This window comes from Oncorhynchus masou, chromosome 15 (assembly GCF_036934945.1).
Source record: "Oncorhynchus masou masou isolate Uvic2021 chromosome 15, UVic_Omas_1.1, whole genome shotgun sequence".
Taxonomy (NCBI): domain Eukaryota; kingdom Metazoa; phylum Chordata; class Actinopteri; order Salmoniformes; family Salmonidae; genus Oncorhynchus; species Oncorhynchus masou.
This window is the reverse complement of record NC_088226.1, coordinates 60169074-60194140: the sequence shown is the minus strand read 5'-3', so window position 1 is coordinate 60194140 and position 25067 is coordinate 60169074. Positions and strand designations below refer to the sequence as shown.

At 45.1% G+C, this 25067-nt stretch overlaps 1 protein-coding gene across 2 annotated transcripts in view; it reads left to right on the top strand.

Moving 5' to 3' along the window:
* The first annotated feature begins 532 nt into the window (after positions 1-532).
* Positions 533-25067, top strand: part of LOC135556567 (fibulin-1-like) — a 41597-nt gene continuing 17062 nt past the window's right edge. The window contains exons 1-16 of one of the 2 annotated variants that reach the window (XM_064989871.1): positions 533-789; positions 5545-5653; positions 8182-8314; positions 9334-9481; positions 9794-9859; positions 9991-10083; positions 10251-10388; positions 10752-10889; positions 12334-12477; positions 12797-12922; positions 13163-13288; positions 13595-13714; positions 13855-13986; positions 14465-14588; positions 18970-19112; positions 20407-20544. In XM_064989871.1, coding sequence (XP_064845943.1) covers positions 735-789; positions 5545-5653; positions 8182-8314; positions 9334-9481; positions 9794-9859; positions 9991-10083; positions 10251-10388; positions 10752-10889; positions 12334-12477; positions 12797-12922; positions 13163-13288; positions 13595-13714; positions 13855-13986; positions 14465-14588; positions 18970-19112; positions 20407-20544 — 1933 coding nt within the window. In that variant the 5' untranslated portion in view covers positions 533-734. Of the gene's footprint in view, positions 790-5544; positions 5654-8181; positions 8315-9333; positions 9482-9793; positions 9860-9990; positions 10084-10250; positions 10389-10751; positions 10890-12333; positions 12478-12796; positions 12923-13162; positions 13289-13594; positions 13715-13854; positions 13987-14464; positions 14589-15301; positions 16073-18969; positions 19113-20406; positions 20545-25067 lie in introns of those variants that run through there. The other variant, XM_064989872.1, reaches the window with a different exon arrangement.

The window sequence follows — 25067 nt, the reverse complement described above, 5'->3', positions numbered from 1 at the left end:
CTGCGGAGGAGGACGGTCGTGGAGGATGGTCGTAAATGTTGCAAAATATGGAATATGCATTAGATCAAAAAAGTACAAAAAAATAAACCTACAAATTCTAAAGATTTTATGTATTGCAGTCTGGAAATGGCCACAACATATTTTTTTAGATAACCAGAGAATCACTAAGGAGTGGAGTCCAGGTCTTAAGTAATCAGTGTGATCATTCTGCCACAGACAGACGTCTGAATGAAAGTTAATCAATGTCGCCATTACGTGTCGTATTATTCAGTCAGAAGAAGAAAATGATATTTAGTGCTACTTTAAATCTGTCAGTAGGCCTAGATAATGGAAGTCATTAAAACGACTTGAATTAAATGTAATTGTGTCATATAAGAACCTGGTAGTTAATAAGAGGAAGTATAATAATGTAATGTCAAAATCAATACACTCCATTTAGGGTTTCTGAACTTTTGATTTAAAAATGTTTTACTCGTCACTTGCGATGGCCCCCGCCCGCCCCTCTGAGCGAGATAATTAGACGCTCGTTCTGAGACAGTCACGCTGCGATTCATTCAGCCACATCACCCACACGCATACTCCTGCCCAGCGTGAGCTCACAGTCTGTCTACCTTTCGCTTGAAAATCTGCGTGTCCGTGAGAAACTGTGCTGTTGTTTCACACCTAAGGCAGAATATTACAGATCTGACTGTTGTACACTTTCTTTAGTTTAGCAAGAATCTCTCCTCCTTCCAATGGGTCCCGGTATAGTTATACTTTTCTCTCTGTTCGGAGTTCTCAACGGACAAGGTAAGTTACCTTTCTGCTTCAGGATAGTAGCCTACTGATGTAATTCTAACCATGAGAATCAATCCATGCCCATGCGTGATGTACCGCATACTGTATAGACGCAAAGGAGGCTGATGAGGGGAGAACGGCTCATAATAATGTCTGGAATGGAGTATAATGGATGGAATGGAATGTTTTTGATTCCATTCCATCCACTCCATTCCAGCCATTATTATAAACTGTCCTCCCCTCGGCAGCCTCCACTGGTATAGACATACAATAGACAAAATACGCCTGTAAGCACACATAGGCATGGTAGATATTTCAAGTTTACCAGTTTACTGCACTATCACTGTGTGGGCAGAGATTAGGTCGGGTACCACTAGAGATAACCAACCAATAAGTTTTACATGTCATTTTATGAACACTCTGTCAGTTATATTACAGTACAAACATGTAGCCTATTGTGTCACATGCTGTTCAGTGTGTGTCATTTGATTTTGATTTGATTTGTGAGTGTGTGTGCCATGTGTGTTTGTGTGTATCTTGCCAGTAAAACATCTGCCCATGTCTACTAGCTTAAAGGATGGTTTCAACATTCTGAACTTGTCCTAAGGTGATTTGATAGTGATGAAATCCATTGTGCGTAGTTTTTAATATGGACTAATTTCGTTGGTAGAGATTGGTCAGACTACTGCCAGGACTGATATTTGTAATCACTGAGCGGTCATTATGCTATTTACATTTTACATCCCTCTTATCCAGAGGGACTTAGAGGTGCAATTAGGGTTAAGTGCCTTGCTCAAGGGCACATTGACGGATTTTGCTGGCTCAGGGATTCAAACCAGCAACTTTCCGGATTCTGGCCCAATGCTCTTTACCTCTAGTCTACCTGTCGATTACAACATTACAGATGGAAATTATTGCCCAACAGCTATCATTAACAAGGCTTTAACGTTTAAAATACGCAGTACAGAGATGTGTTCAAGAGGCTTGTTGCTCAGACAGCCAGCCAGACGCAGGCCAGGTTTCTCCTTACACTATGATGGTGTGTCAAATGAGTCTGGAGGCACTTAAGCAGTACCCCACTGATCGTTTGCTGGTCAGAGGGGAGGAGCTCTGATTTAGACCTTTAAGGGTCCCTCCAGGGGTCACAGAAGCTTGGGACAACCCATATACCCCAGATTAGGGTCCACTGGACACACATGGGGCCACTTTCACAGCCTGCCGGGCTCCTGACAGTGGTGTGCCTAGGAAAGAAGTTGACATCACCCCATCTCCATTGAATCCAATGTCATTGGGCATGTCACACGGGGGCTATACCCTCCCCCAACACCTATCAGCACCCCTAGCTCCTCTTCTCAGATTCCATGCTCCATGGGAGAGAGTCATGGTATGGTGTCAGAGTGGACTGACTGAAGATCTGAAGATGGCCCCATACGACCAGGTTATGGAACATCCATGTACATTAATCACTCATTCAGACATTTTGTATCAGCTCAACCATCATAGACTCAACCATCAGCCAAATACGTATTAGGTTGAGTGAAATGTGTCAGTGACAGACTTTTGTGACATGTTCTCAGCACTTATAAGGTCATTTGTGTAACTTCGATGCCATTAGGTAAACTGACTAAAGTGTGTTAGTTAAAGGATGTGGCCCATGGAAGTGGACTGTTCTGCTGCAATGTCTGGCTCTATCTGATGGGCCATTGTTGTGGGCTGAGGGACTGGGGCACCACTAAGCTCATTAAGCAGCGTTTACATGAGGAGTCTAGTCTCTCTCTCTCTCTCTCTCTCTCTCTCTCTCTCTCTCTTGCGCTCTCTCTCTCTCTCTCTGCCCAGACCCAGACAGGAGGCATGACAGCCCTCACCACCAGCACCACATTCCAAGATGGAAATCAGCTTTTTATGTAGACAGACAATGCATCATACAGACAGGCAGGCGGGTAGACTGCTAGATCTCCTCTGCAACCGCTGGGTTTGCCTCGTTTGATACAATAGTAGAGGGTAGATTTAAGACGCTCTGCTCATTCAATTAGTTGGGAAAGGGGGCAGGCTGTGGACTGTGGTGGTTATGGAATGGTCCTGTCATGCACTGTGGGTTAGGATTAGTTATCAGTATAGAGTTGAGGGAGAATACACCAGAACTGCAGGACGTGAGAGTCATGTGACCATCAGATGAAACTGAGATTCTATGATATTCTCATGCTATGCCTCTTCTGAGCTGGGAAGGGAGCCTCATGGAGCTTTGTGGGAGCTGGTGAGATGCATTCTGGGGGTTTGTCTGCTCTTTCTAAAGACATAGTGAGGGTTCCAGCTTCCAGGGTGTTTTTGGCAAGGAGACGTCAGTTAATGCCAGTGGTAATGGTCAAGAAATAGAAGAAAGGCCAGACCGGCCAAATCTGGCCTGTGGGGCAGCCGAGCAGAGAGAATTGTTCCCCACAGTAGGTTTTGACCATTCCTACTATTCCCCGCTCTTCCAGCTAATGTATTGTCTTCACTTTTACATGCGTAACTAAGTTCTCTCTCCAAGCAACACTTTTGTCACTCTCCAAGAGCATCCTGGTGTTGGTTTCAGCCCTCAGATGAAAGCTGAGATAGACTTTATCACTGTTGAAGAGAGTGGCACTAGTCTAGTCAGAGGCCCATGTGAAGTATTTTACTAAAAGCTTTCCCATTGGACAATAACTATTTGAATCAAAGTTGATTTCACGAAATTTCAACCACAAAATTCTGTGGTGACATTGAATCAACATGGGAAAAATGATTGAATTTGAAAAAAGTCATCAACATAAGAGAATTGACTTTTTTCACCCACCTTTTAACCTAAATCCAATGACATGGTGACATTTTGATTTGATTTCGTGTTGAATTCACCTTAGTGAATGTAAATCCAACCTTTGGACTGACGTCTGTGACCAGTGGGTTATGACTCAGTTAGGACATGGTGGGACGAGGAGCTCGACTGCTGCAGTTATTAGTCTAGCTGGTCACCAGCGACTCCTGTGGCGGGCCGGGTCGCAGTGGGTCGGCTGGCTTCCAGGTTGGAGCCACGCTGTGTTAAGAAGCAGTGCGGCTTGTTTGGGTTGTGTTTCGGAGGACGCATGGTTTTCGACCACCGTCTCTCCCGAGCCCCGTACAGGAGTTGTAGCGATGAGACAAGATAGTAATTACCTACAATCCGATACCACAAGATTGGGGAGAAAAGGGGGTAAAATTAAAAATGTAAAAATATTTTTGGCATGGTAATCCATCTTGACTACCCAGTCTGTATTTGTTTGATGATACACTTTACACTTTATTTTCAGCATAAGTTATCTGCATGGTTGCTACATAATTTAACTATTTTTTATGAATCTGCCCAAATTAACTTTCATATCTGTATCTCTCAAGGTCAATGTTGACAGTTATGTGATTTCCTTTGCATAAATGACCATATTCTTTTAAAGTTAATTTATTCACACCTTGGGCCCCTATCTGTACTTCCCATATTCAAAGATATAAAACAAGTTCCATAGCTCCTCTGGCAGAAATAATTGGAACTCTAAATTGTTATTTTATTACTGTTTTATGGAACGATAAATTTAAGGTGACACATCCTACCTTAGTTGAAACTTCTGATCCTATTTTGTTGTCTCGTCTGCCAAGCTAGAATTTGAAGTTAGACATGCCTATGATCCTCTACGATGTCTGTTATTATTTTCAGTTGTTGTATTCACTATTATTCCTCTAGTCTCCGACTAGGCTACGAATCAACAGCAGGTTTATTGGATGAACTAAGATGACTTTGAGTGTTCTTCTGGAGGATTTATATCCATAGTACCAATTTGGCAGGCAGAGCTTTGTTTATGCCTAAGGCAAGAAAGGACCAGCCAACCTGCCAGAGTTCTTTCACGTTTGGCAAATCACAGTAACCACAAGGAAATGAATGTATTTGATCTGATTGCTATGGCTGAATTGTTTACAGAGTTGAGGCATTCCGAGCTCTTTAATCCACATGAAAAAACCAGACGGAGCGCCACAGAGTTGGTCCAGCTCCAGTCGTAAAGCCTCTCTTATTTCTACACAACATATCCATCATTCAGCATCGCTGGCAAAATGCTTATGGGCATTTAAACACACTCCTATTACAGCTCTGAATTTCATTTTCAATCACTTGGAAGACACATTGTTAATAGTTGGGGAGTGTGAGTGGCATTGGGTAAAACAATAGATTTTTGTTTGGCTAAGAGTTTTGCACATTTGGTAAACATGCGTTGCATAATCATTCTAAATCATGTTGTATTGTACATGCAAGAGAATAGACTCCATTCTGCTCTATCAGTTTAGTCCTAAGTAATGTTAGAGAGTTTCTTATCCTTCAGATTGACTGTTACCTTATGTAACATGGAAGGTGGTTCTGTGCTTTATGAGCTACCTTGCCTGGGTCCTGAAGTCTAACGTTTGCTCTCAGCAGGCTAAAACCATATAAATACAACTGCTATAGTCACACCCCATTTGGGGTCTCTGGATCTCTACCACACTGAAGCAATCTGTTACATTCCATTTTAACAGACACTCCTGTCCAGAAGAACTTTACATGAGCAATTAGGGTTAAGTGCCTTGCTCAAGGGCAGATTTTTCACCAAGTCTGCTCGGGGATTCAAACCAGCAACCTTTCGGTTACTGACCTAATCCTCGGCTACCTGCCACCCCACTCTTCAGTAGGGCCAGTCACAGCATACAACATAAGCCTATAACCCAGTGTTTGTTTGTGGTTTTGTCCAACCACAGGTGGAAAACAGATGTCAATAGATGAGTGCTGTAAGGATGGTCGGGACCGGGGCATTGATAACCAGGACTGCACAGCCCTCCCTCTCATCTCCGAGTCCACCACATGCAGGTAACTGAGGCCCCACTACTGGACTTACTGGGCTCTCCTATCCATAGAAATGTCATTACAATAGATAGAACATGGATTGTATTTCTATGGTCTTACCTCTGTGCCCATAGTGGGAAGTGCTTACCTCAGTATTAGTCCCATGGGTTAATTTAATGCTGTAAAGATAGACTATAGGGCAATATGTATCGTGTTAGGCCATAATGTGAGATGACTTTACCTTACCCCCGGTCATAAATCCCCAGACACATTATTGACTTGATGTGAGAGCAGGGTACATTACAATAGTAATAATGACAGTAATAACATCTCTGGTAGTAATATTAGAAGGTGTGTTGCCACAGGTTCAAGGCCAATAAGGAGGAGATCTGTTGCTCAATCTGCTCTCTGGTGGCACATGTATTTACATTGGCTACCCAAGTGATAGAGAATTTGTTCAAATTATAGAGTGAGGGGGGAAGGGTGAGGGTTTTTGGTTGAGTGGGGGGTTGGGTTTAGGGTTTAGAGAGAGGGGTATTGCCAAATCCAGGAAATACCACTGAGGTGAAACTATACTCAAAGAGAGGACTGGAGAGGGGGAGGAACAGGAAATCAGAGGGATTATTTCAGACACTGAAAAAAGAGAAGAAGAGAAAAGAAAAACAGGAGCCCGGTTGTGCCCTTAAAAGGTCCTGAGGAGGCGGCGTGAGTGTGGTTGTAGTTTATAAGGAAAAAGAGATAATTTCTGGTAAGAGGGTTGATAAAGACAGAGGCTTTTTGGAGCAAGTTACAGGAGTGGAGTGGAGAGGGGATCTAAGTGCTGTACAGTACTGTATATACACTCAAACTCATAAAACAGACAATGGATTTCACTCCCTCCCGACAGACCAGACAGACCAGACAGACCAGACAGACAGACAGACAGACAGACAGACAGACACAGACAGACAGACACAGACAGACAGACAGACAGACAGACAGACAGACAGACAGACAGACAGACAGACAGACAGACCAGAGACAGACCAGAAACAGACCAGAGACAACCAGGCAGAAAGACAGACAGACCAAAGACAGAGACAGACAGGGAGACAAGCAGACAGACCAAAGACAGAGACAGACAGACCAGACAGAGAGAGAGACCAGAAACAGACCCGACAGAGAGACAGACCAGACAGACCGGATAGACAGACAGACGGAGCAGACAGACAGACAGACCAGAGACAGACCAGAGACAGACCGGATAGACAGACAGACGGACCAGACAGACAGAAAGACAGACAGACCAGAGACTGACCAGAAACAGACCAGAGACAATCAGGCAGAAAGACAGACAGATCGAAGACAGAGACAGACAGGGAGACAGGCAGACAGACCAGACAGAGAGACAGACCAGACAGACCGGATAGACAGACAGACGGAACAGACAGACCAGAGACAGACCAGAGACAGACCAGACAGACCAGACAGACCAGAAACAGACCAGAGACAACCAGACAGAAAGACAGACAGACCCAAAACAGAGACAGACAGACCAGACAGAGAGACAGATCAGACAGAGAGACAGACCAGACAGAGAGACAGACAGACAGACAGACAGACCAAAGACAGACAGACAGACCAGACAGAGAGACAGACCAGACAGAGAGACAGACCAGACAGAGAGGCAGACAAACACAAACCGCCCTTAACTTATTAAAGTCCCTCAGAGGAGCAGACCATTGGAGGCAAAGCACAGCAACCCGACTGTTGATGGTCTGATAAAGCTTGTCTACAGTAAAGAGGTGTGCTGCCTGCACTCACTCTCATTTCAGATCGGATTATTTACAGATCTAATTATTTTTGTCTACAGTACGACAACCGTTTCTGGTTTTACTGTAAAACGGCTAATCAAGCCTCTCCAACTGGACAGACTGGTCAGAGAGGTGGATATCACTGGTTCTCCAACTGTCTGGAAGTGCTCAGGCATCCTAGATAGGCTGGTTCCACTCCAGACTCAGCCTGGCCTTCCCCCAGAGGAATGTCATTCCAGTAATGTTGTCCAGGAAATAGGGATGCAAAATCCAACCAGGATTTCTGGAAAACCTGGGAATTTTGGGAAAGTAAAAATGTTCAAACCTTATCCAGGAAGTGTTGCAGCTCTGCACCCCTCTGGGTCAATCAGGGGGGGGAACATCCAATGAGGAGGTGGGTGGGTTTACAATAGTTACGGTAAATAATCGATTGTTAAGTTGGCTTCACTGTACCCATAACAGTGGGTGTGTGGTAAGCCAAATGAAAGCAGTGGTGAATTGACCCAACTGTTAAATTGAAGATTTTATACATAGACAACTTTTTATCCACCTTGAGCTCACACAGGGTTTTCCTTTATCACTCAACCACATACAGCAGCTGCAGCAGGCAGGACTATGAATAGATCCCTATTAGGCATGCCCAGGGCTCTTCTCAACAGGAAGCACTTTGAGACAGCGCTCTATTCCACTAAGGAGCCCAGTGATGGAGTTCAGAATAAACTGTGTTCCCTGTTTCCTGTCCCTGTTCCTGTCTGACAGGATAGTACAGGAGCAGTGCTGTGCGACGGTACTGGAGGACTCCATCTGCACAAACGGCATCAACATGGCCAAAGACCAGGGGGGCTGTGACACCCAGTTTCCTGGAAGCACCTGCGAGACCAAGACCGCAAAGGTGTGTGTGTCTGTGAGAGAGTATGTGTGTGTGTGTTTGTGCATATGTGCATACATTGCACAAATACTTGTATGCAGGTGTGTGTGTGTGCGTGTGTGTGTGTGTGTGTGTGTGTGTGTGATCCTGTTGAGCAGGATGAAACATGTCACTCTGGGGAGAAATGAGGAATGGAGCTTGTTGCTGTCAGGTAGATTATACATTCACATAAGATACTGTCTACTACAGGCTCTCTGCCAAGATAGGTGCTCTACACCCAGCTGTCTTCTTCCTCAGGATCCTACACCACCATATCACTACAACACACTACAGCACATCAAGGCGGCAGTCAAGACCCTTGCAGAGCTTTGCCAAGGGATCCACAGTACAGTTGCCCAGAAGAATGAGATCGTTGTTAGTGCAGCCAGCAACATGTCTTAACTTGAACCTCCACCTCAGTGAAATGCAGGTGTTGGCTGATTGCATTAAAGTGTGCTGCATTTATGAATGGGAGAAAAGAGGTACAGGATGAGTTTAGAATGGGGGATAAACCATAGCATGCTCATTTTCTAGCTCCCTCTAAAATCTCTCAGTACACTACCAGACTACAACCCCACCACCCACATTATGACATCCTCAAGACATGCACACACAGAAGATACAGACACACTCAGACTAGACTCCTCGGCCGTCACTAGTTACCACGGCCACAAAGTAATAAACCCTGACTATTTGTGATTTTAAACCTAACCCAACCACAACCACACTGCAAACCTTATACCTAACCCTAAACTTAAATTAAGACCAAAAAGCTAAGTTTTGATTTCATTAATTTTTATGATATAGCCAATTTTGACTTTGTGGCTGTGGTAACTGGTGGAAACCTGACCCCTCTCCCGAGTTAAGCCTAGACTGTTCCCTTTCAGACGATGGTGATTGGTGAAGTTGTAAAGTGGTGGTGTAATTTTCCTCTGTATGTCCGTCTGGCCAAATGATGCATATTAACACATTGAGTAATTATGTCTATGGTCTGACTCCTCCAGATGTGCTGTGACTGTTGTCTGCTGGGCCGGGCTGCTCAGGAGAAGGGTCTGCCCTGTGACCACAGCCTGTCTCTGGGCTACCAGTGTGGCCTGGTGTCCCGGGCCTGCTGCGATGACGGAGCCCCTGATGTGAAGACCAACACTCTGGGTAAGAGAGGAGGGAAGAAGGAGAGGAGGGTTGAGGGAGAGGAAAGGGTGGAGAGAGGGAGGAATGGGAGGTGTTGTAATATAGAGGGCAGGGAGGAGGGAGAGGAAAGGGGAAAGATGGAGTAGAGTGGAGAGGATATATGGACTATTTTTAATCTAGTTCTACACTGCCCTCTGGTGGCCATTAGGAGCCTTGGCTCTTGCTGTAGTTTTAGTAAAGACCTCCATTGTCATGATGAATAGTTTCAACACTCTTTGTTTGCAAGCAGTTTTTGCCTGTACTGGTGAATATTTTAATTCTTATCCCCCACAGTTCCTGACAAAGACAACGAGGCCCTCACTGGCAAGGATAATCCGTTACTGAATGAGTGCAGTAATGGTACTTCCCCTCCTCACATTACTGTCACATGTTATTAGCTGACTGTCCTCACAGAGAAAGTCAGAAACATAGGTACTCTAACAGAAACAAAAATAATTTACTTTAATGTGCACATTTTCTGTTCTCAACAGGATTAGCGAAGTGTACACAGGAATGTGTGGGCAACGGCACCTGTGCCTGCTTCAAAGGCTACAAACTCAAACCAGATGGGAAGACCTGTGAAGGTGAGTGGACAGGAGGCAGCAGTCATATCTTGTTGAATAGTAAATGAGGTGGAATAAATCCCTATCCATCTAGTATCTCCACAGAACTAGGCTATCTTACTTCTTAGATACACCTTCCACGTTATCCTCTTCCTCTTCCTCTTCCACTCTCCCTCTCTCTCTCTCAGATATAAATGAGTGCCTGCTGGGTGCCAGTAACTGCCGAGGAGGTGAGCGCTGCATCAACACGCTGGGGTCATTTCGTTGCCAAAGAGAGGTCAGCTGTGGTACCGGTTACGAGCTTACCGACAGCAACAACTGCAAAGGTCAGAGGTCGCAACACAACGCCTCCTACAGGGGAGAGGGAATATGTAAAGATCAATATGTATGATTCATACATCCATGATAAACTGTAAAACAAATCCTTGATAAACTGATAAACATCTGTCCATTAATCATCTATCCGTCTGTCTGTCTGTCTGTCTGTCTGTCTGTCTGTCTGTCTGTCTGTCTGTCTGTCTGTCTGTCTGTCTGTCTGTCTGTCTGTCTGTCTGTCTGTCAGATTTACAGTATGTCTGACTGACAATGAAGCTATTGTTGAGTATTTATAAGAATACATTTGAATCACATACATTTTAATATCATGTAAATCTGCTGATGCTTTCGTACAACATGTCTTCTTCCCCCAGACATTGACGAGTGTGAGTCGGGCACCCACAACTGCGCCCCAGACTTTATGTGTCAGAACACTCAGGGGTCATTCCGCTGTCGGCCCAAGAACCAGTGTGGCGATGGATACATCCAGGATGCCCTGGGCAGCTGCATCGGTGAGCATCAGAACCATGTTACCATGGCAACACATCACCAGGACAGTACATCACCCCATCCATCCCACATATACCCCAAAACACAGTAACTTCAAAGTACAGTCCACAGGGCCCTCCGACATACATACATACAGTTGAAGTCGGAAGTTTACATACACTTAGGTTGTGGTCATTAAAACTAGTTTTTCAACCACTCCACAAATTTCTTGTTAACAAACTATAGTTTTGGCAAGTCAGTTAGGAATTCTACTTTGTGCATGACACAAGTAATTTTTCCAACAATTGTTAAGAAACAGATTATTTCACTTATAATTCACTGAATCACAATTCCAGTGGGTCAGAAGTTTACATACACTAATTTGACTGTGACTTTGAACAGCTTGGAAAATTCTAGAAAATTATGTCATGGATTTAAAAGCTTCTGATAGGCTAATTGACATAATTTCAGTCAATTGGAGGTGTACCTGTGGATGTACTTCAAGGCCTACCTTTTAACTCAGTGCCTCTTTGCTTTACATCATGGGAACATCTGAAGATATCAGCCTCAGAAAAATATTGTAGACCTCCACAAGTCTGGTTCATGCTTGGGAGCAATTTCCAAACGCCTGGAGGTTCCACGTTCATCTGTACAAACAATAGTATGCAAGTATAAACACCATGGGACCACGTAGCCGTCATACCGCTCACGAAGGAGACGTGTTCTTCCTCCTAGAAATGAACGTACTTTGGTGCGAAAAGTGCAAATCAATCCCAGAACAACAGCAAAGGACCTTATGAAGATGCTGGAGGAAACAGGTAAAAAAGTATCTATATCCACAGTAAAACGAGTCCTATATCGACATAACCTGAAAGGCCGCTCAGCAAGGAAGAAGTCACTGCTCCAAAACCGCCATAAAAAAGCCAGACTACGGTTTGCAACTGCACATGGGGGCAAAGATCGTACTTTTTGGAGAAATGTCCTTTGGTCTGATGAAACAAAAATGGCACTGTTTGGCCATAATGACCATCGTTATGTTTGGAGGAAAAAGGGGGAGGTTTGCAAGTGAAAGAACACCATCCCAACCGTGAAGCACGGGGATGGCAGCATCATGTTGTGGAGGTGCTGTGCTGCAGGAGGGACTGGTGCACTTCACAAAATAGTTGGCATCATAAGGATGGAAAATTATGTGGATATATTGAAGTAACATCTCAAGACATCAGTCAGGAAGTTAAAGGTTGGTCGCAAATGGGTTTTCCAAATGGACAATGACCCAAATCATACTTCCAAAGTTGTGGCAAAATGGCTTAAGGACAACAAAGTCAAGGTATTGGAGCTCTGTCAGGAGCTCGGATTAAATGTCAGGAATTGTGAAAAACTGAGTTTAAATGTACTTGGCTAAGGTGTATGTAAACTTCTGACTTCAACTGTACATGACATATGTATAACCTCTGACCTCTACCCCAGACATCAATGAGTGTCTGGCCCAGACTGGGCCTTGCCACCCTGGCCAGTCGTGTATGAACACGGTGGGCTCCTTCACCTGCCAGAGGAACTCTGTCAACTGTGGCCGGGGATACCACCTAAACGACAACGGCAACCGCTGCGTGGGTACGTACGGCTGCCTCACTTCCGTACTGAGGCCTCATCGGGCCAGTCTGGGCATAAGGCCCCCTCAACGTCCCTGTCCTGGGCTATAGTAGAAAGCCTCAACATCCCCTGGAACCACCGCAGCACTGATAGCACGTGCTTCTCTACCATGTTCACCTCCTTTGCTTAGCATTCTTAGCATTCATTTCTTAGCATAGAATCTTACACTGTAGCCTACATTTCCATGTATTTCTCGTGGCCTCGCTATCCCTCTGCATACCGATGCGTTTTTTTTCTTCCTGTAATATCTTGTGATCTCTCTCTCTTTGCCCTGGGGTAGATATTGATGAGTGTAAAGGTCCTGATGGAGAGTGTGCAGGCCATGGCTGTATCAACCTGGTAGGATCGTTCCGTTGTGAGTGTAAGATTGGCTTCATCTTCAACAGCATCAGCCGCGTCTGCGAAGGTACATACTGACTTCTTACTCCTTGTAGTTACCTAGTAGTTACAGGACAGTGTCGTGTTAGTTGACATAAGCAGGACACCAACAGTCTTGACTGTTTATGACATCTGATATGTCATCGTAATCACAGCGTTATGTATGTCTTATGACAAAGGGTTAAAAAATAGATTTTAAAAATGAACTGCCAGTTGGGGAACCCTGCTGTAGATATTCAACTTAGTGTCCTTTTCTTCTGTGTCTTAGATATCAATGAGTGCAGGCACTACCCTGGGCGCCTCTGTGCCCACAAGTGTGAGAATGCCGTGGGGTCCTATAAGTGCAGCTGCACCCAAGGCTTCAAGCTGGCCAGCGACGGCAGGAACTGTGATGGTAAGGCAGTCTTCCAATGTTAAGAGTTGTTTAAATCTGAGCGTCCCTCATTGGCCATCTCTTGTTTTGCCTTACTGAAGTTTGTGGTCATGTGTTTTATAGATGTATCTCTCTCTCTCTCTCTCTCTCTCTCTCTCTCTCTCTCTCTCTCTCTCTCTCTCTCTCTCTCTTTGTCTCTCTCTCACTCTCTCTTTGTCTCTCTCTCTTTGTCTCTCTTACTCTCTCGCTCTCTCTCTTTCTTTCTCTGTCTCTCTCCTGGCTATATATGACTAGTTTTATCTAACTGAGTTACATTGTTGTTTGTAGATCTAAACGAATGTGAGAGCAGCCCTTGCAGTCAAGAGTGTGCCAATGTGTACGGCTCCTACCAGTGCTACTGTCGCCGTGGCTACCAGCTCAGTGACAGGGATGGCATCAACTGTGAAGGTAGGAGATGCTAAAACACATCTAATGAGCCATAGCCTATGGTGTAACCTAATCAGGAGCCCCATTACACAGGTAGTATTTGATTCGACTTCCTGTACCCTTTACATCCTCTATTGTTTGATCTTTGACCTTATCTCCAGACATTGATGAGTGTGCCTTGCCCACCGGGGGTCACATCTGCTCCTACCGCTGCCACAACACCCCCGGGAGCTTCCACTGCAACTGCCCCGCCACCGGCTATACTCTGGCCCCCAATGGACGCAGCTGCCAGGGTAAGTCCTCGCTCCTTATGGGGATGTAGGGGTCCTCAGCAGGGGGGTTATGGTCATTCTTCAGATCAGAAGACAAACACCAGTAAAGATGGCAGGTAGCCTAGCGGTTAAGAGCATTGGCCCAGTAACTGAAAGGTTGCTGGTTTGAATCCCTGAGGTGAAAAATATGTTGATGTACCCTATGTACCCTTGAGCAAGCAACATAACCCTAATGGCTCCTGTAAGTTGCTCTGGATAAGAGCGTCTGCGGGAGTGAATAAAATGTAACAGTGACGATTCTGTGAACCAAACTTCCGTAATGAGTAACCTTGCCTGATACCTGAAGAATTGCATTATCTCCCCAAGCTAATGCCTATAGGCTTTAGCTCAGCGGTCTCGTGACACGCAGCGGACGAGGTTTGAACCTAGGTTTCATGTTTAAAATATAGGATTTAAAATGTTTGTGGTTCTGAATTGATTAATTTCTCTTCCTGTCCAGATGTTGATGAGTGTGTGACAGGGACACACACCTGCTCTGAGACAGAGAGCTGCTTCAATGTACAGGGTGGATTCAGATGCTTGTCCTTTGAGTGTCCGCCAAACTATCGTCGAGCAGGAGAGAAGTGAGTACCTACCTACCTACCTACCCGAGGACTCTCTCTCAAGAACTGGGGCTATACAGTATACCGGTTTTTAGTTCACAGTATCCCAAGGTCGCCAGGTATGGAGTTCTCAGTTAAGTTGTAATTGACCAAGGCGGATGACTTTATGTAACTCCTTGTTAATCAGGAGAAAAACTCTTTTCACACTACTGAGCCAAACCGAGTGCAGTCAAGCCGAGTATTACTGGGCTGGTCTGGCTCCGCAATGTGAAAGGAAAAATATCCCAGCCAGCACAGTATGGTCAGGTCGGTCCTAAAGTGTGGATCAGGCACAAGTTATTTTATGGCCCCTGCTCTACAGTGTATACACAACCCCAACTCCAACCCCTACCTCTCTATTGAAGCTGTGCATGCCCAATGTGGACTCTTAATGGCTTCAGTTTTTGGGTTCAGTCAAAGGCATGTTCTGTGAAGGCAGTCGAAATAACAAAATGTAATCCTTTCCTTGAGATGTTCTTGCATGACCCTACAGGGGGCAGTGTGACACATGCTGGTCCACAGAAACACATGAGGCTGACTTTGTCCCTACCCACCTAGCCCCACCCAGCTAGCCCCACCCAGCTAGCAGCATGCCATGCACGGCAAATCAAACTTATACCTCTCTTTTGTTCTCTGTTTGTTCTATCTGTCCGTCTTTGTCTTGTCCTGTCTCTGGCCCCTGTCTCTCCTTACAGTCGTTGTGAACGCTTGCTTTGCAATCAGACTAGCGAGTGCCTGGCCTCGCCTCTGAGAATAACCTACTACCACCTCACCTTCCCCACCAACATCCCCGTGCCCACCAACGTCTTCCGCATGGGCCCGTCCAACATCGTGCCTGGAGACCATGTTCAGATTGCCATCGTCGGCGGCAACAAGGGCGACTTCTTCGGCATGCAGAGAGTGCCCTCTGGTGGCGAGATGGCTGTGACGCGGCCCATCACGGAGCCGCAGGACTTTGAGCTGTCTCTGGAGATGAGACTGCTGCGTTACGGCACCACCAGCACCTACCTAGCCAAAGTCCTGGTGTTTGTTGTCCAGGAGCAGCCCATTCTACCATATAACGCTATCCCTGAGTAGCGGGTAGTAGCATATAGCAACAAGAATACGGCAACAACAATGACAGCCAAAAAAGAGCAAACACTGCCATGATAAGCAAGCACAAACACAGTTGACGTAGACCAGAAGCAGCATTCTGTCATTTGTCTCCTTGTTTTTGGTCTTATTGTATTTTTTGTGATTACTGTAGCTAAGTATAGCCCTGCAAAATAGGTCAATGGTAATGTACTCACTTGGAGGTACAGCATTTGAATAGCAGCTAGGTGGCACTCTAGGGCAGGGTATTGAGGTAGTGGCCTGGGGATGCCTATTGATTACTGTATGTAATGGTGTAGTCTGGAGTCCTACAGGATCTTATGGTTGATTTGTTTAATGAAATGTTTTCTATTAAAATTGGACTAGACACAATAGACGTTCAATCCGGATATATTTTTTAAACATATGTTTTGTGGACAGCACCAGAGATCTCATTTTTTATTAGAATATTACATAGCTGGGGGAACTATGACCTGTAAAGCATGTATGCACTTCATGTTTGGGGTAAGTTTATGTGGTTGGTGAAAACATATTTTCAGTGGCATAGGTACATCTCTTGAATAGAACTGTGATATTCCAGTAGGTGAGTATCAGTGTTTTAAATAGCATATTAAATAGCATTTTAAACAGCATATTAGCACTGTTAAGTCATAGTTGATTTGGTAGAAGCAGTTAATTGGTGGATCCACATCCTTCTAATGTGGTCTCACATCCTGACCGAGCCTACTTGATATTTTAGGAATAATGTGAAACGCACATATTGCACTGCATACTGCGGGTGTAAAATCAAGCAGACAGTGACTCAAAGGCAAGCCAGAGTAAGTGACAGGCAATGGAATGCAGTCGTGGAAGACTAGGAAATAGGCAAGGCACAGAGATAGAGTAGAATTAGCCGAAACATGCTGTTAGGCCACTAGTCAGAGCCTCCCTGGGCTGCGGCTTACAATACCTGTAAATTCAACCATGGGTCCCAAGTTCCTCCCGACCTGTCAGGGCAGTAAGGATGCACCTGTCTAGTCGGGAAATCCATAAAATAAAACATGGTGGTCTGTGCACAGCTACAGATATAGTATCTTAATTTGATCACCCTGTTGCAGGAGAACATTCCTGTAACTCAGGAAATGTAAAACCTGTAGTGTATTTGAGGTTTAAAAAGGCTTCTGAAGTTTGTAATTTCCACTTTGAGATTTCAGACTTGATTTTTCCTTGTGAAAAATGTATCAACCTCTTCAAATATGTCCATTAATTATAATCCACAAAACAATTCACATTTCCTGTTGCTGCAAGATTAGTTTACTTCTGTAGCAAACTGGCTCAAATGAAGATCATACATCTGTAAAGCACAATTTGTTTTTTTCTCTACTCTGACAGTGAGTTATGGGGATCTGGGTTCTGGCCGGTGGTCTGAACAATTTGTGGCGGAGCAACATCACCGCTTGGAGAATGAATGATGCCCTGCAGTGTTTGTGTTGGGGCGTTATCAATCTACTGACTATAAATAATAATTACCCAAAAAATAAAAGGACTTTGCAGCACTTGACCAGAGGACTTCCATTCCATCCAACAGTCTGTTTTCCTTTCTGGTCTTGAAGTATTGTTTTTTCTGTAGGGCTGGGTCTCTCTGGGCCACGTGAGGTGAAGAGAGAGATGAGAGGACAGGGGAATACAAGGGCCCTCCTGTGGTACCCACAACACCCCCCCCCCACCCCACAAAGGGCATAATTAGCCCTTCTCTCTACTTGCTGTCTTGTCTTTGATGTACCCTGCTCTGTGTGAGGGCCAGTTCACCCTGGGTCATTATAATCTTGTAAATTCACTTTGTGGCCTAGTGGAGCAGAGCGTTCACCCCATCCTCCAGGCCCTGCTCTCTCCTCTTGCTGCTGCTGCTGCAGGCTGAGGTATTATAAACTAGAAGAACATTTGCGGCTTTGGCCTGAACCAAAGCAAAACCTGTACCCTGGTGTTAATTGCTAATTACAAGCCCCTGACTTTTTGTCAGGGGCTTTTCCACTCTCTCCATGAAAGGAGCTGTGCAACCCGAGCCGGGTTCTGGCCTGGGGTTCTGGCCTGGGGTTGAGCTGCAGCCTATAGGCCCCACGAGGAGAGACAGAGAGGCATGATGTAGCTATATTATACATTACACTGGAGCAGTGGTGGATGTTCACTGGACCCTATACATGGTACTCTTGGGAACCAGAGCCAAATCATATGTGCACTGGCCAGCTACTTGTCTGTTGGCATTACCTTGCATAACCTTCCTTTTGAATCCCATCCACACCAGACATTATCAACTGTATAAGCTGCGTGTATAGTATATTGTCTGTTTAGAATAGGCTCATGGAGAAGCAGAGTTTGTTCGGTAGAGCATAGCACATCCCCACCAAGCAGAGGAGATTATGGCTGACGTTGAGTTGTAGAATTTGTCTTGATATGTTTCGTAACCAGGACCTCCCCAGGGCATTGATGTTTTAAATAGAGGTCTCTGTCCCTGGTGCTTGTGGGTGAAAGCCTGCTGAGAAGCAGTTCCTCTCAGATTGCAGGACAGGTTCCTGGCAGCATAGCAGCCCTGTTGCTGTAGGCATGTGGGTGGGTGGCATTTGTTTCAGCGAGGTCTCCCCTCACCCTAAGCTGCCACTGATTAGATTGTGAAATAAACCGAGTCTTAAATAATGGGATGAGAGCAGCTCGGAGCGCTTGGGGAGTTGTCTAGTCATGTTCTTCACAATTTAGGAGAATTTTAGAACCCCCCTTGTCCCATAAATTCTCCTCAAGAGATTATCTGATATGAAGCCGGGGACATGCTCAACAAATCCAAATATTTTGCTGCGAGCAACTCATGCATCATTCTCTTCTCATAGTATTTCATATTTCACTTCTCTTCTCCCCACACAACACAACCAGTGCATCAGAAACCAAACCATCAATGGCTACCAGAGCCTCCACTAGCCAGCTACACTCTGGCTACTGTGTGATTTTTGGCTGTCGTTGTTTTATCATTCTTGCTAGCCACATACAGTACCGAAGTTTTTGATGTAGAATACAGCATCCAGCATCCCCGCTGTAGTTGGACAGATCGTGTTTGTGTAGCGGTTGTTCCACAGGGTCTGCTGAGTTCTTGATTGTGCAGTGCACTTCTCCCTTGGAATAGGATGCCCTGCCATTTGAGCTTCAGGGGAGGAACCGAAGGCGGTTTGTGCCTTAGGCTTTTTGTAATCTCTCCCTGAAGGTCAGAAGTTGTGTGTGTGCATTTGTGTGTGTCCTCTCTCTCCAGTGCAAGGGTCGAGCGCTCAGACACCGTCCGCTGTGTGAAGTCGTGCCAGCCCAATGACATCAGCTGTGTCCTGGACCCTGTACACTCCGTCTCCCACACTGTCATCTCCATGCCTACCTTCAGGGAGTTCACCAGGCCTGAAGGTAGGGGTGATCTCTTATGCACTTATGTAGATTACAGCACTTTTTTCACATCCAATGTTTTTATCACTGACAGCATGTTATGTGAAAACATACTTGTAAGTATATTCCTTTTTATATTACCTTGTTGTCCAAAACCTGTTGACCAAAAAAGCCTGTGATAGACTAGCCTCCTGTCCAAGGGGTGTGCTTATACATCAAGCTGCCTCACACTACATAATGAGGAGTTAGGCTCCTGCTCCTATGAGCTGAAATCCAAGGCTTTTGCAAGGCTACTTATTTACTTGCCCAAAATAAGCTAATGAACTAATTCCTTTGAAAACAACCTATGTGGCATCATTATGAGTCAGAAAAAGTTATTGTACCAAACACCTTAGTTAGATGTAAAATTGCACAATTATAACATACTCAGCAACAGATTTCTCAAGATTTTTTAGATTGATTCTGAGAAAGTGAAATAGGCTTCCTCGTCTACAGGGTCAAACTTTTTTTTAACTAGGCAAGTCAGTTAAGAACAAATTCTTATTTTCAATGACAAACTAGTGGGTTAACTGCCTGTTCAGGGGCAGAACAACAGATTTGTACCTTGTCAGCTCGGGGGTTTGAACATACAATCTTGCGGTTACTAGTCCAACGCTCTAACCACTAGGCTACCCAGCCGCCCCAAACATCATTAACCAAATGCAGAATCGGTCAGAAAACAAACCTCCAAGACTCTGGTTTCTCTAATGGGCAACATTAGTGGCTCTTTAAGAGTGTTGTTGACAGTGTAGTGGTAATTCATGCATCAGACACTTCCTCCTTAACATTCAATATATATATATGAGCTGTGTGCATTCAAACCCTGGGGGACAAGGTTGGTGTGCTGGTAACACCGTTAAGTGTTGCCTAGCCGCTAGACCAAAACCAATGTCTAAGTGTCACTTAGGATGGATCTGACTGACTGACCACTGTAATCACACCCATACAAACCGAGACAAACTTAGTCCTACAAACTTAGTCCTTAGTCCTCATCCTCAACTTCATGGGAAGTTAAGTCCTTGTTGTTTCTCATAAGCTCCTCGTCGGGATGTTTAGGACTTGCAGGCCTCTAACTGAACAACAGCACTGAACACCCATCATCCCTGTCATGACCCCCTCTGCACACAATAAACCCAGAGCTTAGCTGCCTCCCATTTTATTGTCTTCCTCCGAGGAGAAGTTGGCACGAGCCTGGCCGTTTCAATCCCAGCCTGATTATAAGGGTTTAAAGCCCTGTAAAGCTCTTTAGTCTCTAATTGTTATCTTCTTCCAACAGAGATAGTTTTCCTGAGAACCATGTCGATGGCGCACTCCTCCCCCCACATCAGCTCCGACATTGTGTTCGACATCCTGGAGGGAAATGTCCAGAATTCCTTCGACATCGTCAAACGTGAGGAGCACGGCGTAATCGTGGGTGAGTGGAAAGAAAGAAGGAGCGAAGGGATGCAGCCAACTAAGCCATATGCCATTTGACTTGAGTTGAGATCTGAGTAACTCATCAAGTCACAAGGGTCAAATAACAATAGCAGGCAATCACTAGTCCCGAGGCCTCCCTGGATAGACGTTCAAACAAGCGGTTTTCTGACCTAATTTTGCATTGCGTTTTTTATATATACAAACCAAACACATGTGTGTGTCTCCATGTGAGAGCTGAGTGGGGAGAAGAAGAAGAAGAAAGAGATGCTTTGGTTTGAGATGCATGAAATTCTCCATCATAAGGATGCTCCCGTGACACAAGTACATCTGACAATCACTTCCAATGCCATTTGCACCTAAGCTGTCCTTTGGGTTGTCCTCGGAGACCAATGAATGACGACTTTCTCTTCTTTCTCCACCAAACATTTTGGCATCAGTTTGTTCCACTTTTCTGCACCATTTAATTCACTTACTGAACTGCCATGATTTTCCATTCCTTAAGCAACAAAGCCCTTCTTCTCCTCAACAGATTATTGTGGCTATGATGTACAGAGATGGCTTATATTTTTGCATATGAAGAAGTCTGGATGGGCATAATATATTTTCATGTGCGTATGTAAATTTATGTGACGAATATCAGTCCTTTTTAGGGTTGCAAAATGAGGATTTATTACTCGTGTCTGTAATAATCTCTGGCCCTCTGTGTTGCCTTATCACATGCAAAATATATGAAATAATATTATTTTAAAATAAAAATATATAATGACAGAGCTGTAAAACATTATCCTAAATTTACAACCATTGACGTTCGATATGAGGGTTTCAGCATGAAATATCCTTTTAACACACATAGTTATTTCACCGTGTCAATATGTATTTGTTGTCAATGTTTTGCCGTCAAACTGGTGGCAGTTGTGAACACAGTCAATAGTTGGAAGAGTTGCACAGTTGCCTTATTGATTAGATGCTTTTTTCATTAATTAGGCTATTTATTCCTGAACCATATGGTCTATATATTAGAAACTCATGGACAATATGGACACATGAATGAATACAAACAAATGAATAATATATATGAATAACGTTTTTAAAAGTTATTCAAGTATAAATTACCAAAGTTACGATAGCGTGACAGATTTTCTGTTAATGACCAAAATTCCTGAATATTCCGGAAACTTTGGTAAATTACCGGTAGCTGTGCAACGCTAGTCGTTATACAGACTTTGAGATACTAATGGTACCCTACTTAACCCGGCAATCAAGGATCAGATCCAAGTCTGTTGCTGTAGAACAGAGAAGAGAGGAGCCTTGGTGGGTGTGACTGCATGTGGAGCCTCTGTAGTGTAGGAGCACATCCCTTTAGCCTCCACTGGTCTGGTGAGGATCGCTGCTCACTGTGTCTGGGGGAGATGAACCGAAGCCTGGCTCCAGGAGGATGGGGGTGTACTCGGCCCGGGGATGACGCATAGTTGGGCCTGCCTGGATGTTATTGTTTTGGCTCTGCGATGGGAGGATGGAGGGATGCGGGCAGTGGAAGGAGAGAGTGAGAGATACACACTGTGCTGATGGATGAAAGGATGCCCTGTCACTACGTACCACACAAGGCTGCTGAGGGGAGGACGGTTCATGATAATGGCAGGAATGGAGTCAATGGAATGGAACATGGAAACCATGTTTTTGATGTACTTGATACCATTTCACTAATTGCCGTACCAGCCATTACCACAAACCGGTCCTCCCAAAATAAGGTGCCACCAACCTCTTGTGCTACGTACATCTGTCTCTTCCCAGAATGGAGAGGGAGAAAGAGAGAGTAAACAAAGTGGTGAGTGTACACAAAGATTATTAGTCTAACAACCATACAATACCCACTGGGCACAGATGTCAATTCTCAATGTCTATTACACATTGGTTCAATGTAATTACATTGAAAAGACGTGGAAACAACGTTGATTCAACCAGTGTGTGCCCAGTGGGTACAGATACCATATTTTGAGTTTTGTGGTTATCATTATGTTACTGGGGTAACGGGGAAGGGGCATAATTGGGGTGGGGGGTGGCGGGGGTATAATTGAGCTACCCTTTGGTACTTTGGTACTTGGGACTTACGTCACCCATCCTCAGAGGTTTAACGTGTGTGTGCATGTTTGTGAGAGAATTTGTGTGACTCTCTCTCTCTCTCTCTCTGTGTCTCTCTCTCTCTCTCTCTGTCTCCCTCTCTCTCTCTCTCTCTGTTTGTGTGTGTATGTGTGTGTTCGTGCATGTGCAAGAAAGTGTGTGTACGAATATGTGCAGAAGTAATCCTGGGCCCTAGTGATTCATGTGGTTAAATGTATTGTTCCATTTCCCCACACCAGCCCTCAGTGTCTCGTCGAGCATTAGAACGCTTGAAATGGCTACCACATGAAAGGCTTCGCTGCCTTGTTTGTGAGGAGGCTCTTCTCTCCCAAACCCTTGGGGTGCTTATTGGATGCAGCTCTTGCATGTTAGCCATAGTCGTCCATGTTGAGTGGCTCTGCTGACGAGGCTTTGGTCAATAACTGTCTGCTGTGAAGTCTGGTGTCCATGTCGTGATCAGCTATAGGGTTTGGTTTATTCAACTCAGTGGTGGTGCTCCGCGCTGGTTCCTTTGGCTGGTGGCTGTGGCTTAGCTCTGTAGCTAGCTGACGTGTAAACTATCTGTAAGAGTTGCATATGAATCTACTTTATGAACAAGAGGAAAATCCTCCTTTATATTCACCAATAGCGCTTTTAATAGACTGACCGCTTTGACCAGGGTAAGCCGTTTAAGTTTGGTACACTGCTACTTTGGGAGAATGATTGAGTTTGTTCTCTGTTTCACACGCTGACGCACAGTCTTACACACACACACACACACACACACTGATGCACAGTCTCACCCATACACACACACACTGGCTATACAACGAGTCACACACTGCGAGAGAGCCGCACAACTCTTCCCTAGTCATCCATCAGTGTCACGCGAGAGTTTTTCCCAGCTCTGTCACGTCTGGATGACAGCCTTGACAGCCAGCCGCATCTGTGCAAACACAACAGCCCCTCAACGCTTGGGGAAAACATGATCACAACACAATACACTCACAGAATCCAATGTCCTGGAGCCCAGTGACTAGCCTAGCACCACGTACAGCCAGGACCACACAGCAGATGTCTTACTGAGTCTTACAGCCCTCCAGGTAGAGCTGAAGTAGATCCAGCTTGGTGGTATGTCATCACTAAGACAACATCTCTGGCACATCAGATGATGCATATTGGGAAAGACAAACAGTGAGGGAAAAGGTATGCATTCCTCAGACTCTCTTGCACTGTCATCTGATTAGGGCAGACTGTTTGATGACGACGTCTGTTTGAAGGGACATGATGATAATAGGATGATTGATTCTGGCAGCCAGCCAGAACTGCAGAGCTACTCCCTTTAAAAACAACAGTTCTGTGGTCTACAGCACGAGGAGCAGGTGGTCCGGAATCAGGGGCTTTCCTGTGATGCAGCATGTGGTGGTGTGTGTGTGTGTGTGTGGCGTGCTACAGATTGGTGGTGGTCTCTCCATTTGTCTCCATGGTGTTGGTGGTTCCCCCTGTTTGACTTTGTCTGCCCAGCCACGCTTTCACAGTGGGATTAATATTGTCTTAACAACACTCCCAGTGAACGCATGGTGTGGATGGACTGAGCTCACGTCATGCTCCTGTTAGCAGGCAGAGGTAGCTATGGTTTGAATGGGTCTGTGGGTGGAACTTGGGCTGAGGCTGTGACTGTGGGTGGGAATGGGGCCGAGGTTAATGTAGCATCGTGTGAAATATGTGGGAGAAGAATAAGGATAAGGATGGATGCTAGAAGAAGTAGCATCTTCTTCACAGAAGGGCAACACTTTTTCCACTGGCCACCGTGAGAGTGGGGAAGTGAGCAAACCATCACAGGCAAGTTCCTAAACCTCATCCTTTGGTGAATCTGGTATGTTCCGTTAGTAAATCAAACCTTCCGTCAATGGGCCACTTACTAGCCTGAAGACTGAGACGCCACAGCAAGATTCCAACCATTCTAGAACGCAGGTAGAAATATGCCTCTGTGGTTCTGAGTTATGCACAGATAATATGAAAGGCCTATTTACGATGTCATTGGCACAGAGGTGACAGGCTCACCGTGTCCATTAGCTCCATGAATGAAGGAGTGAGCTCACTGTCTGTGTCTGGTTAGGTACTTTGTGCTGGTGGCGGTCAATGGAGCCGTTCACAGCAGCTGGTGGAATTTGGGCCTGGTGTGTCAGAGCAGGTGTTAAGGACACAGTGGGGCTTGAGGCTCTAGTCTAGGTGTGCCTCCTAAATGGCACCCTATTAGTTACCTGGTCGAAAGACAAGTCATGCTCTATATAGGGAATAGGGTGACATTTCAGACGAACTCTAGCTTGTGGTTGAGTGTATTAGAATGAAGGGAGTTAAGGACAGAAATCTGCAGATTATATAGTGTGATAAGCAGAGAAAGCCTCCTCGCGGCAGAGAGAG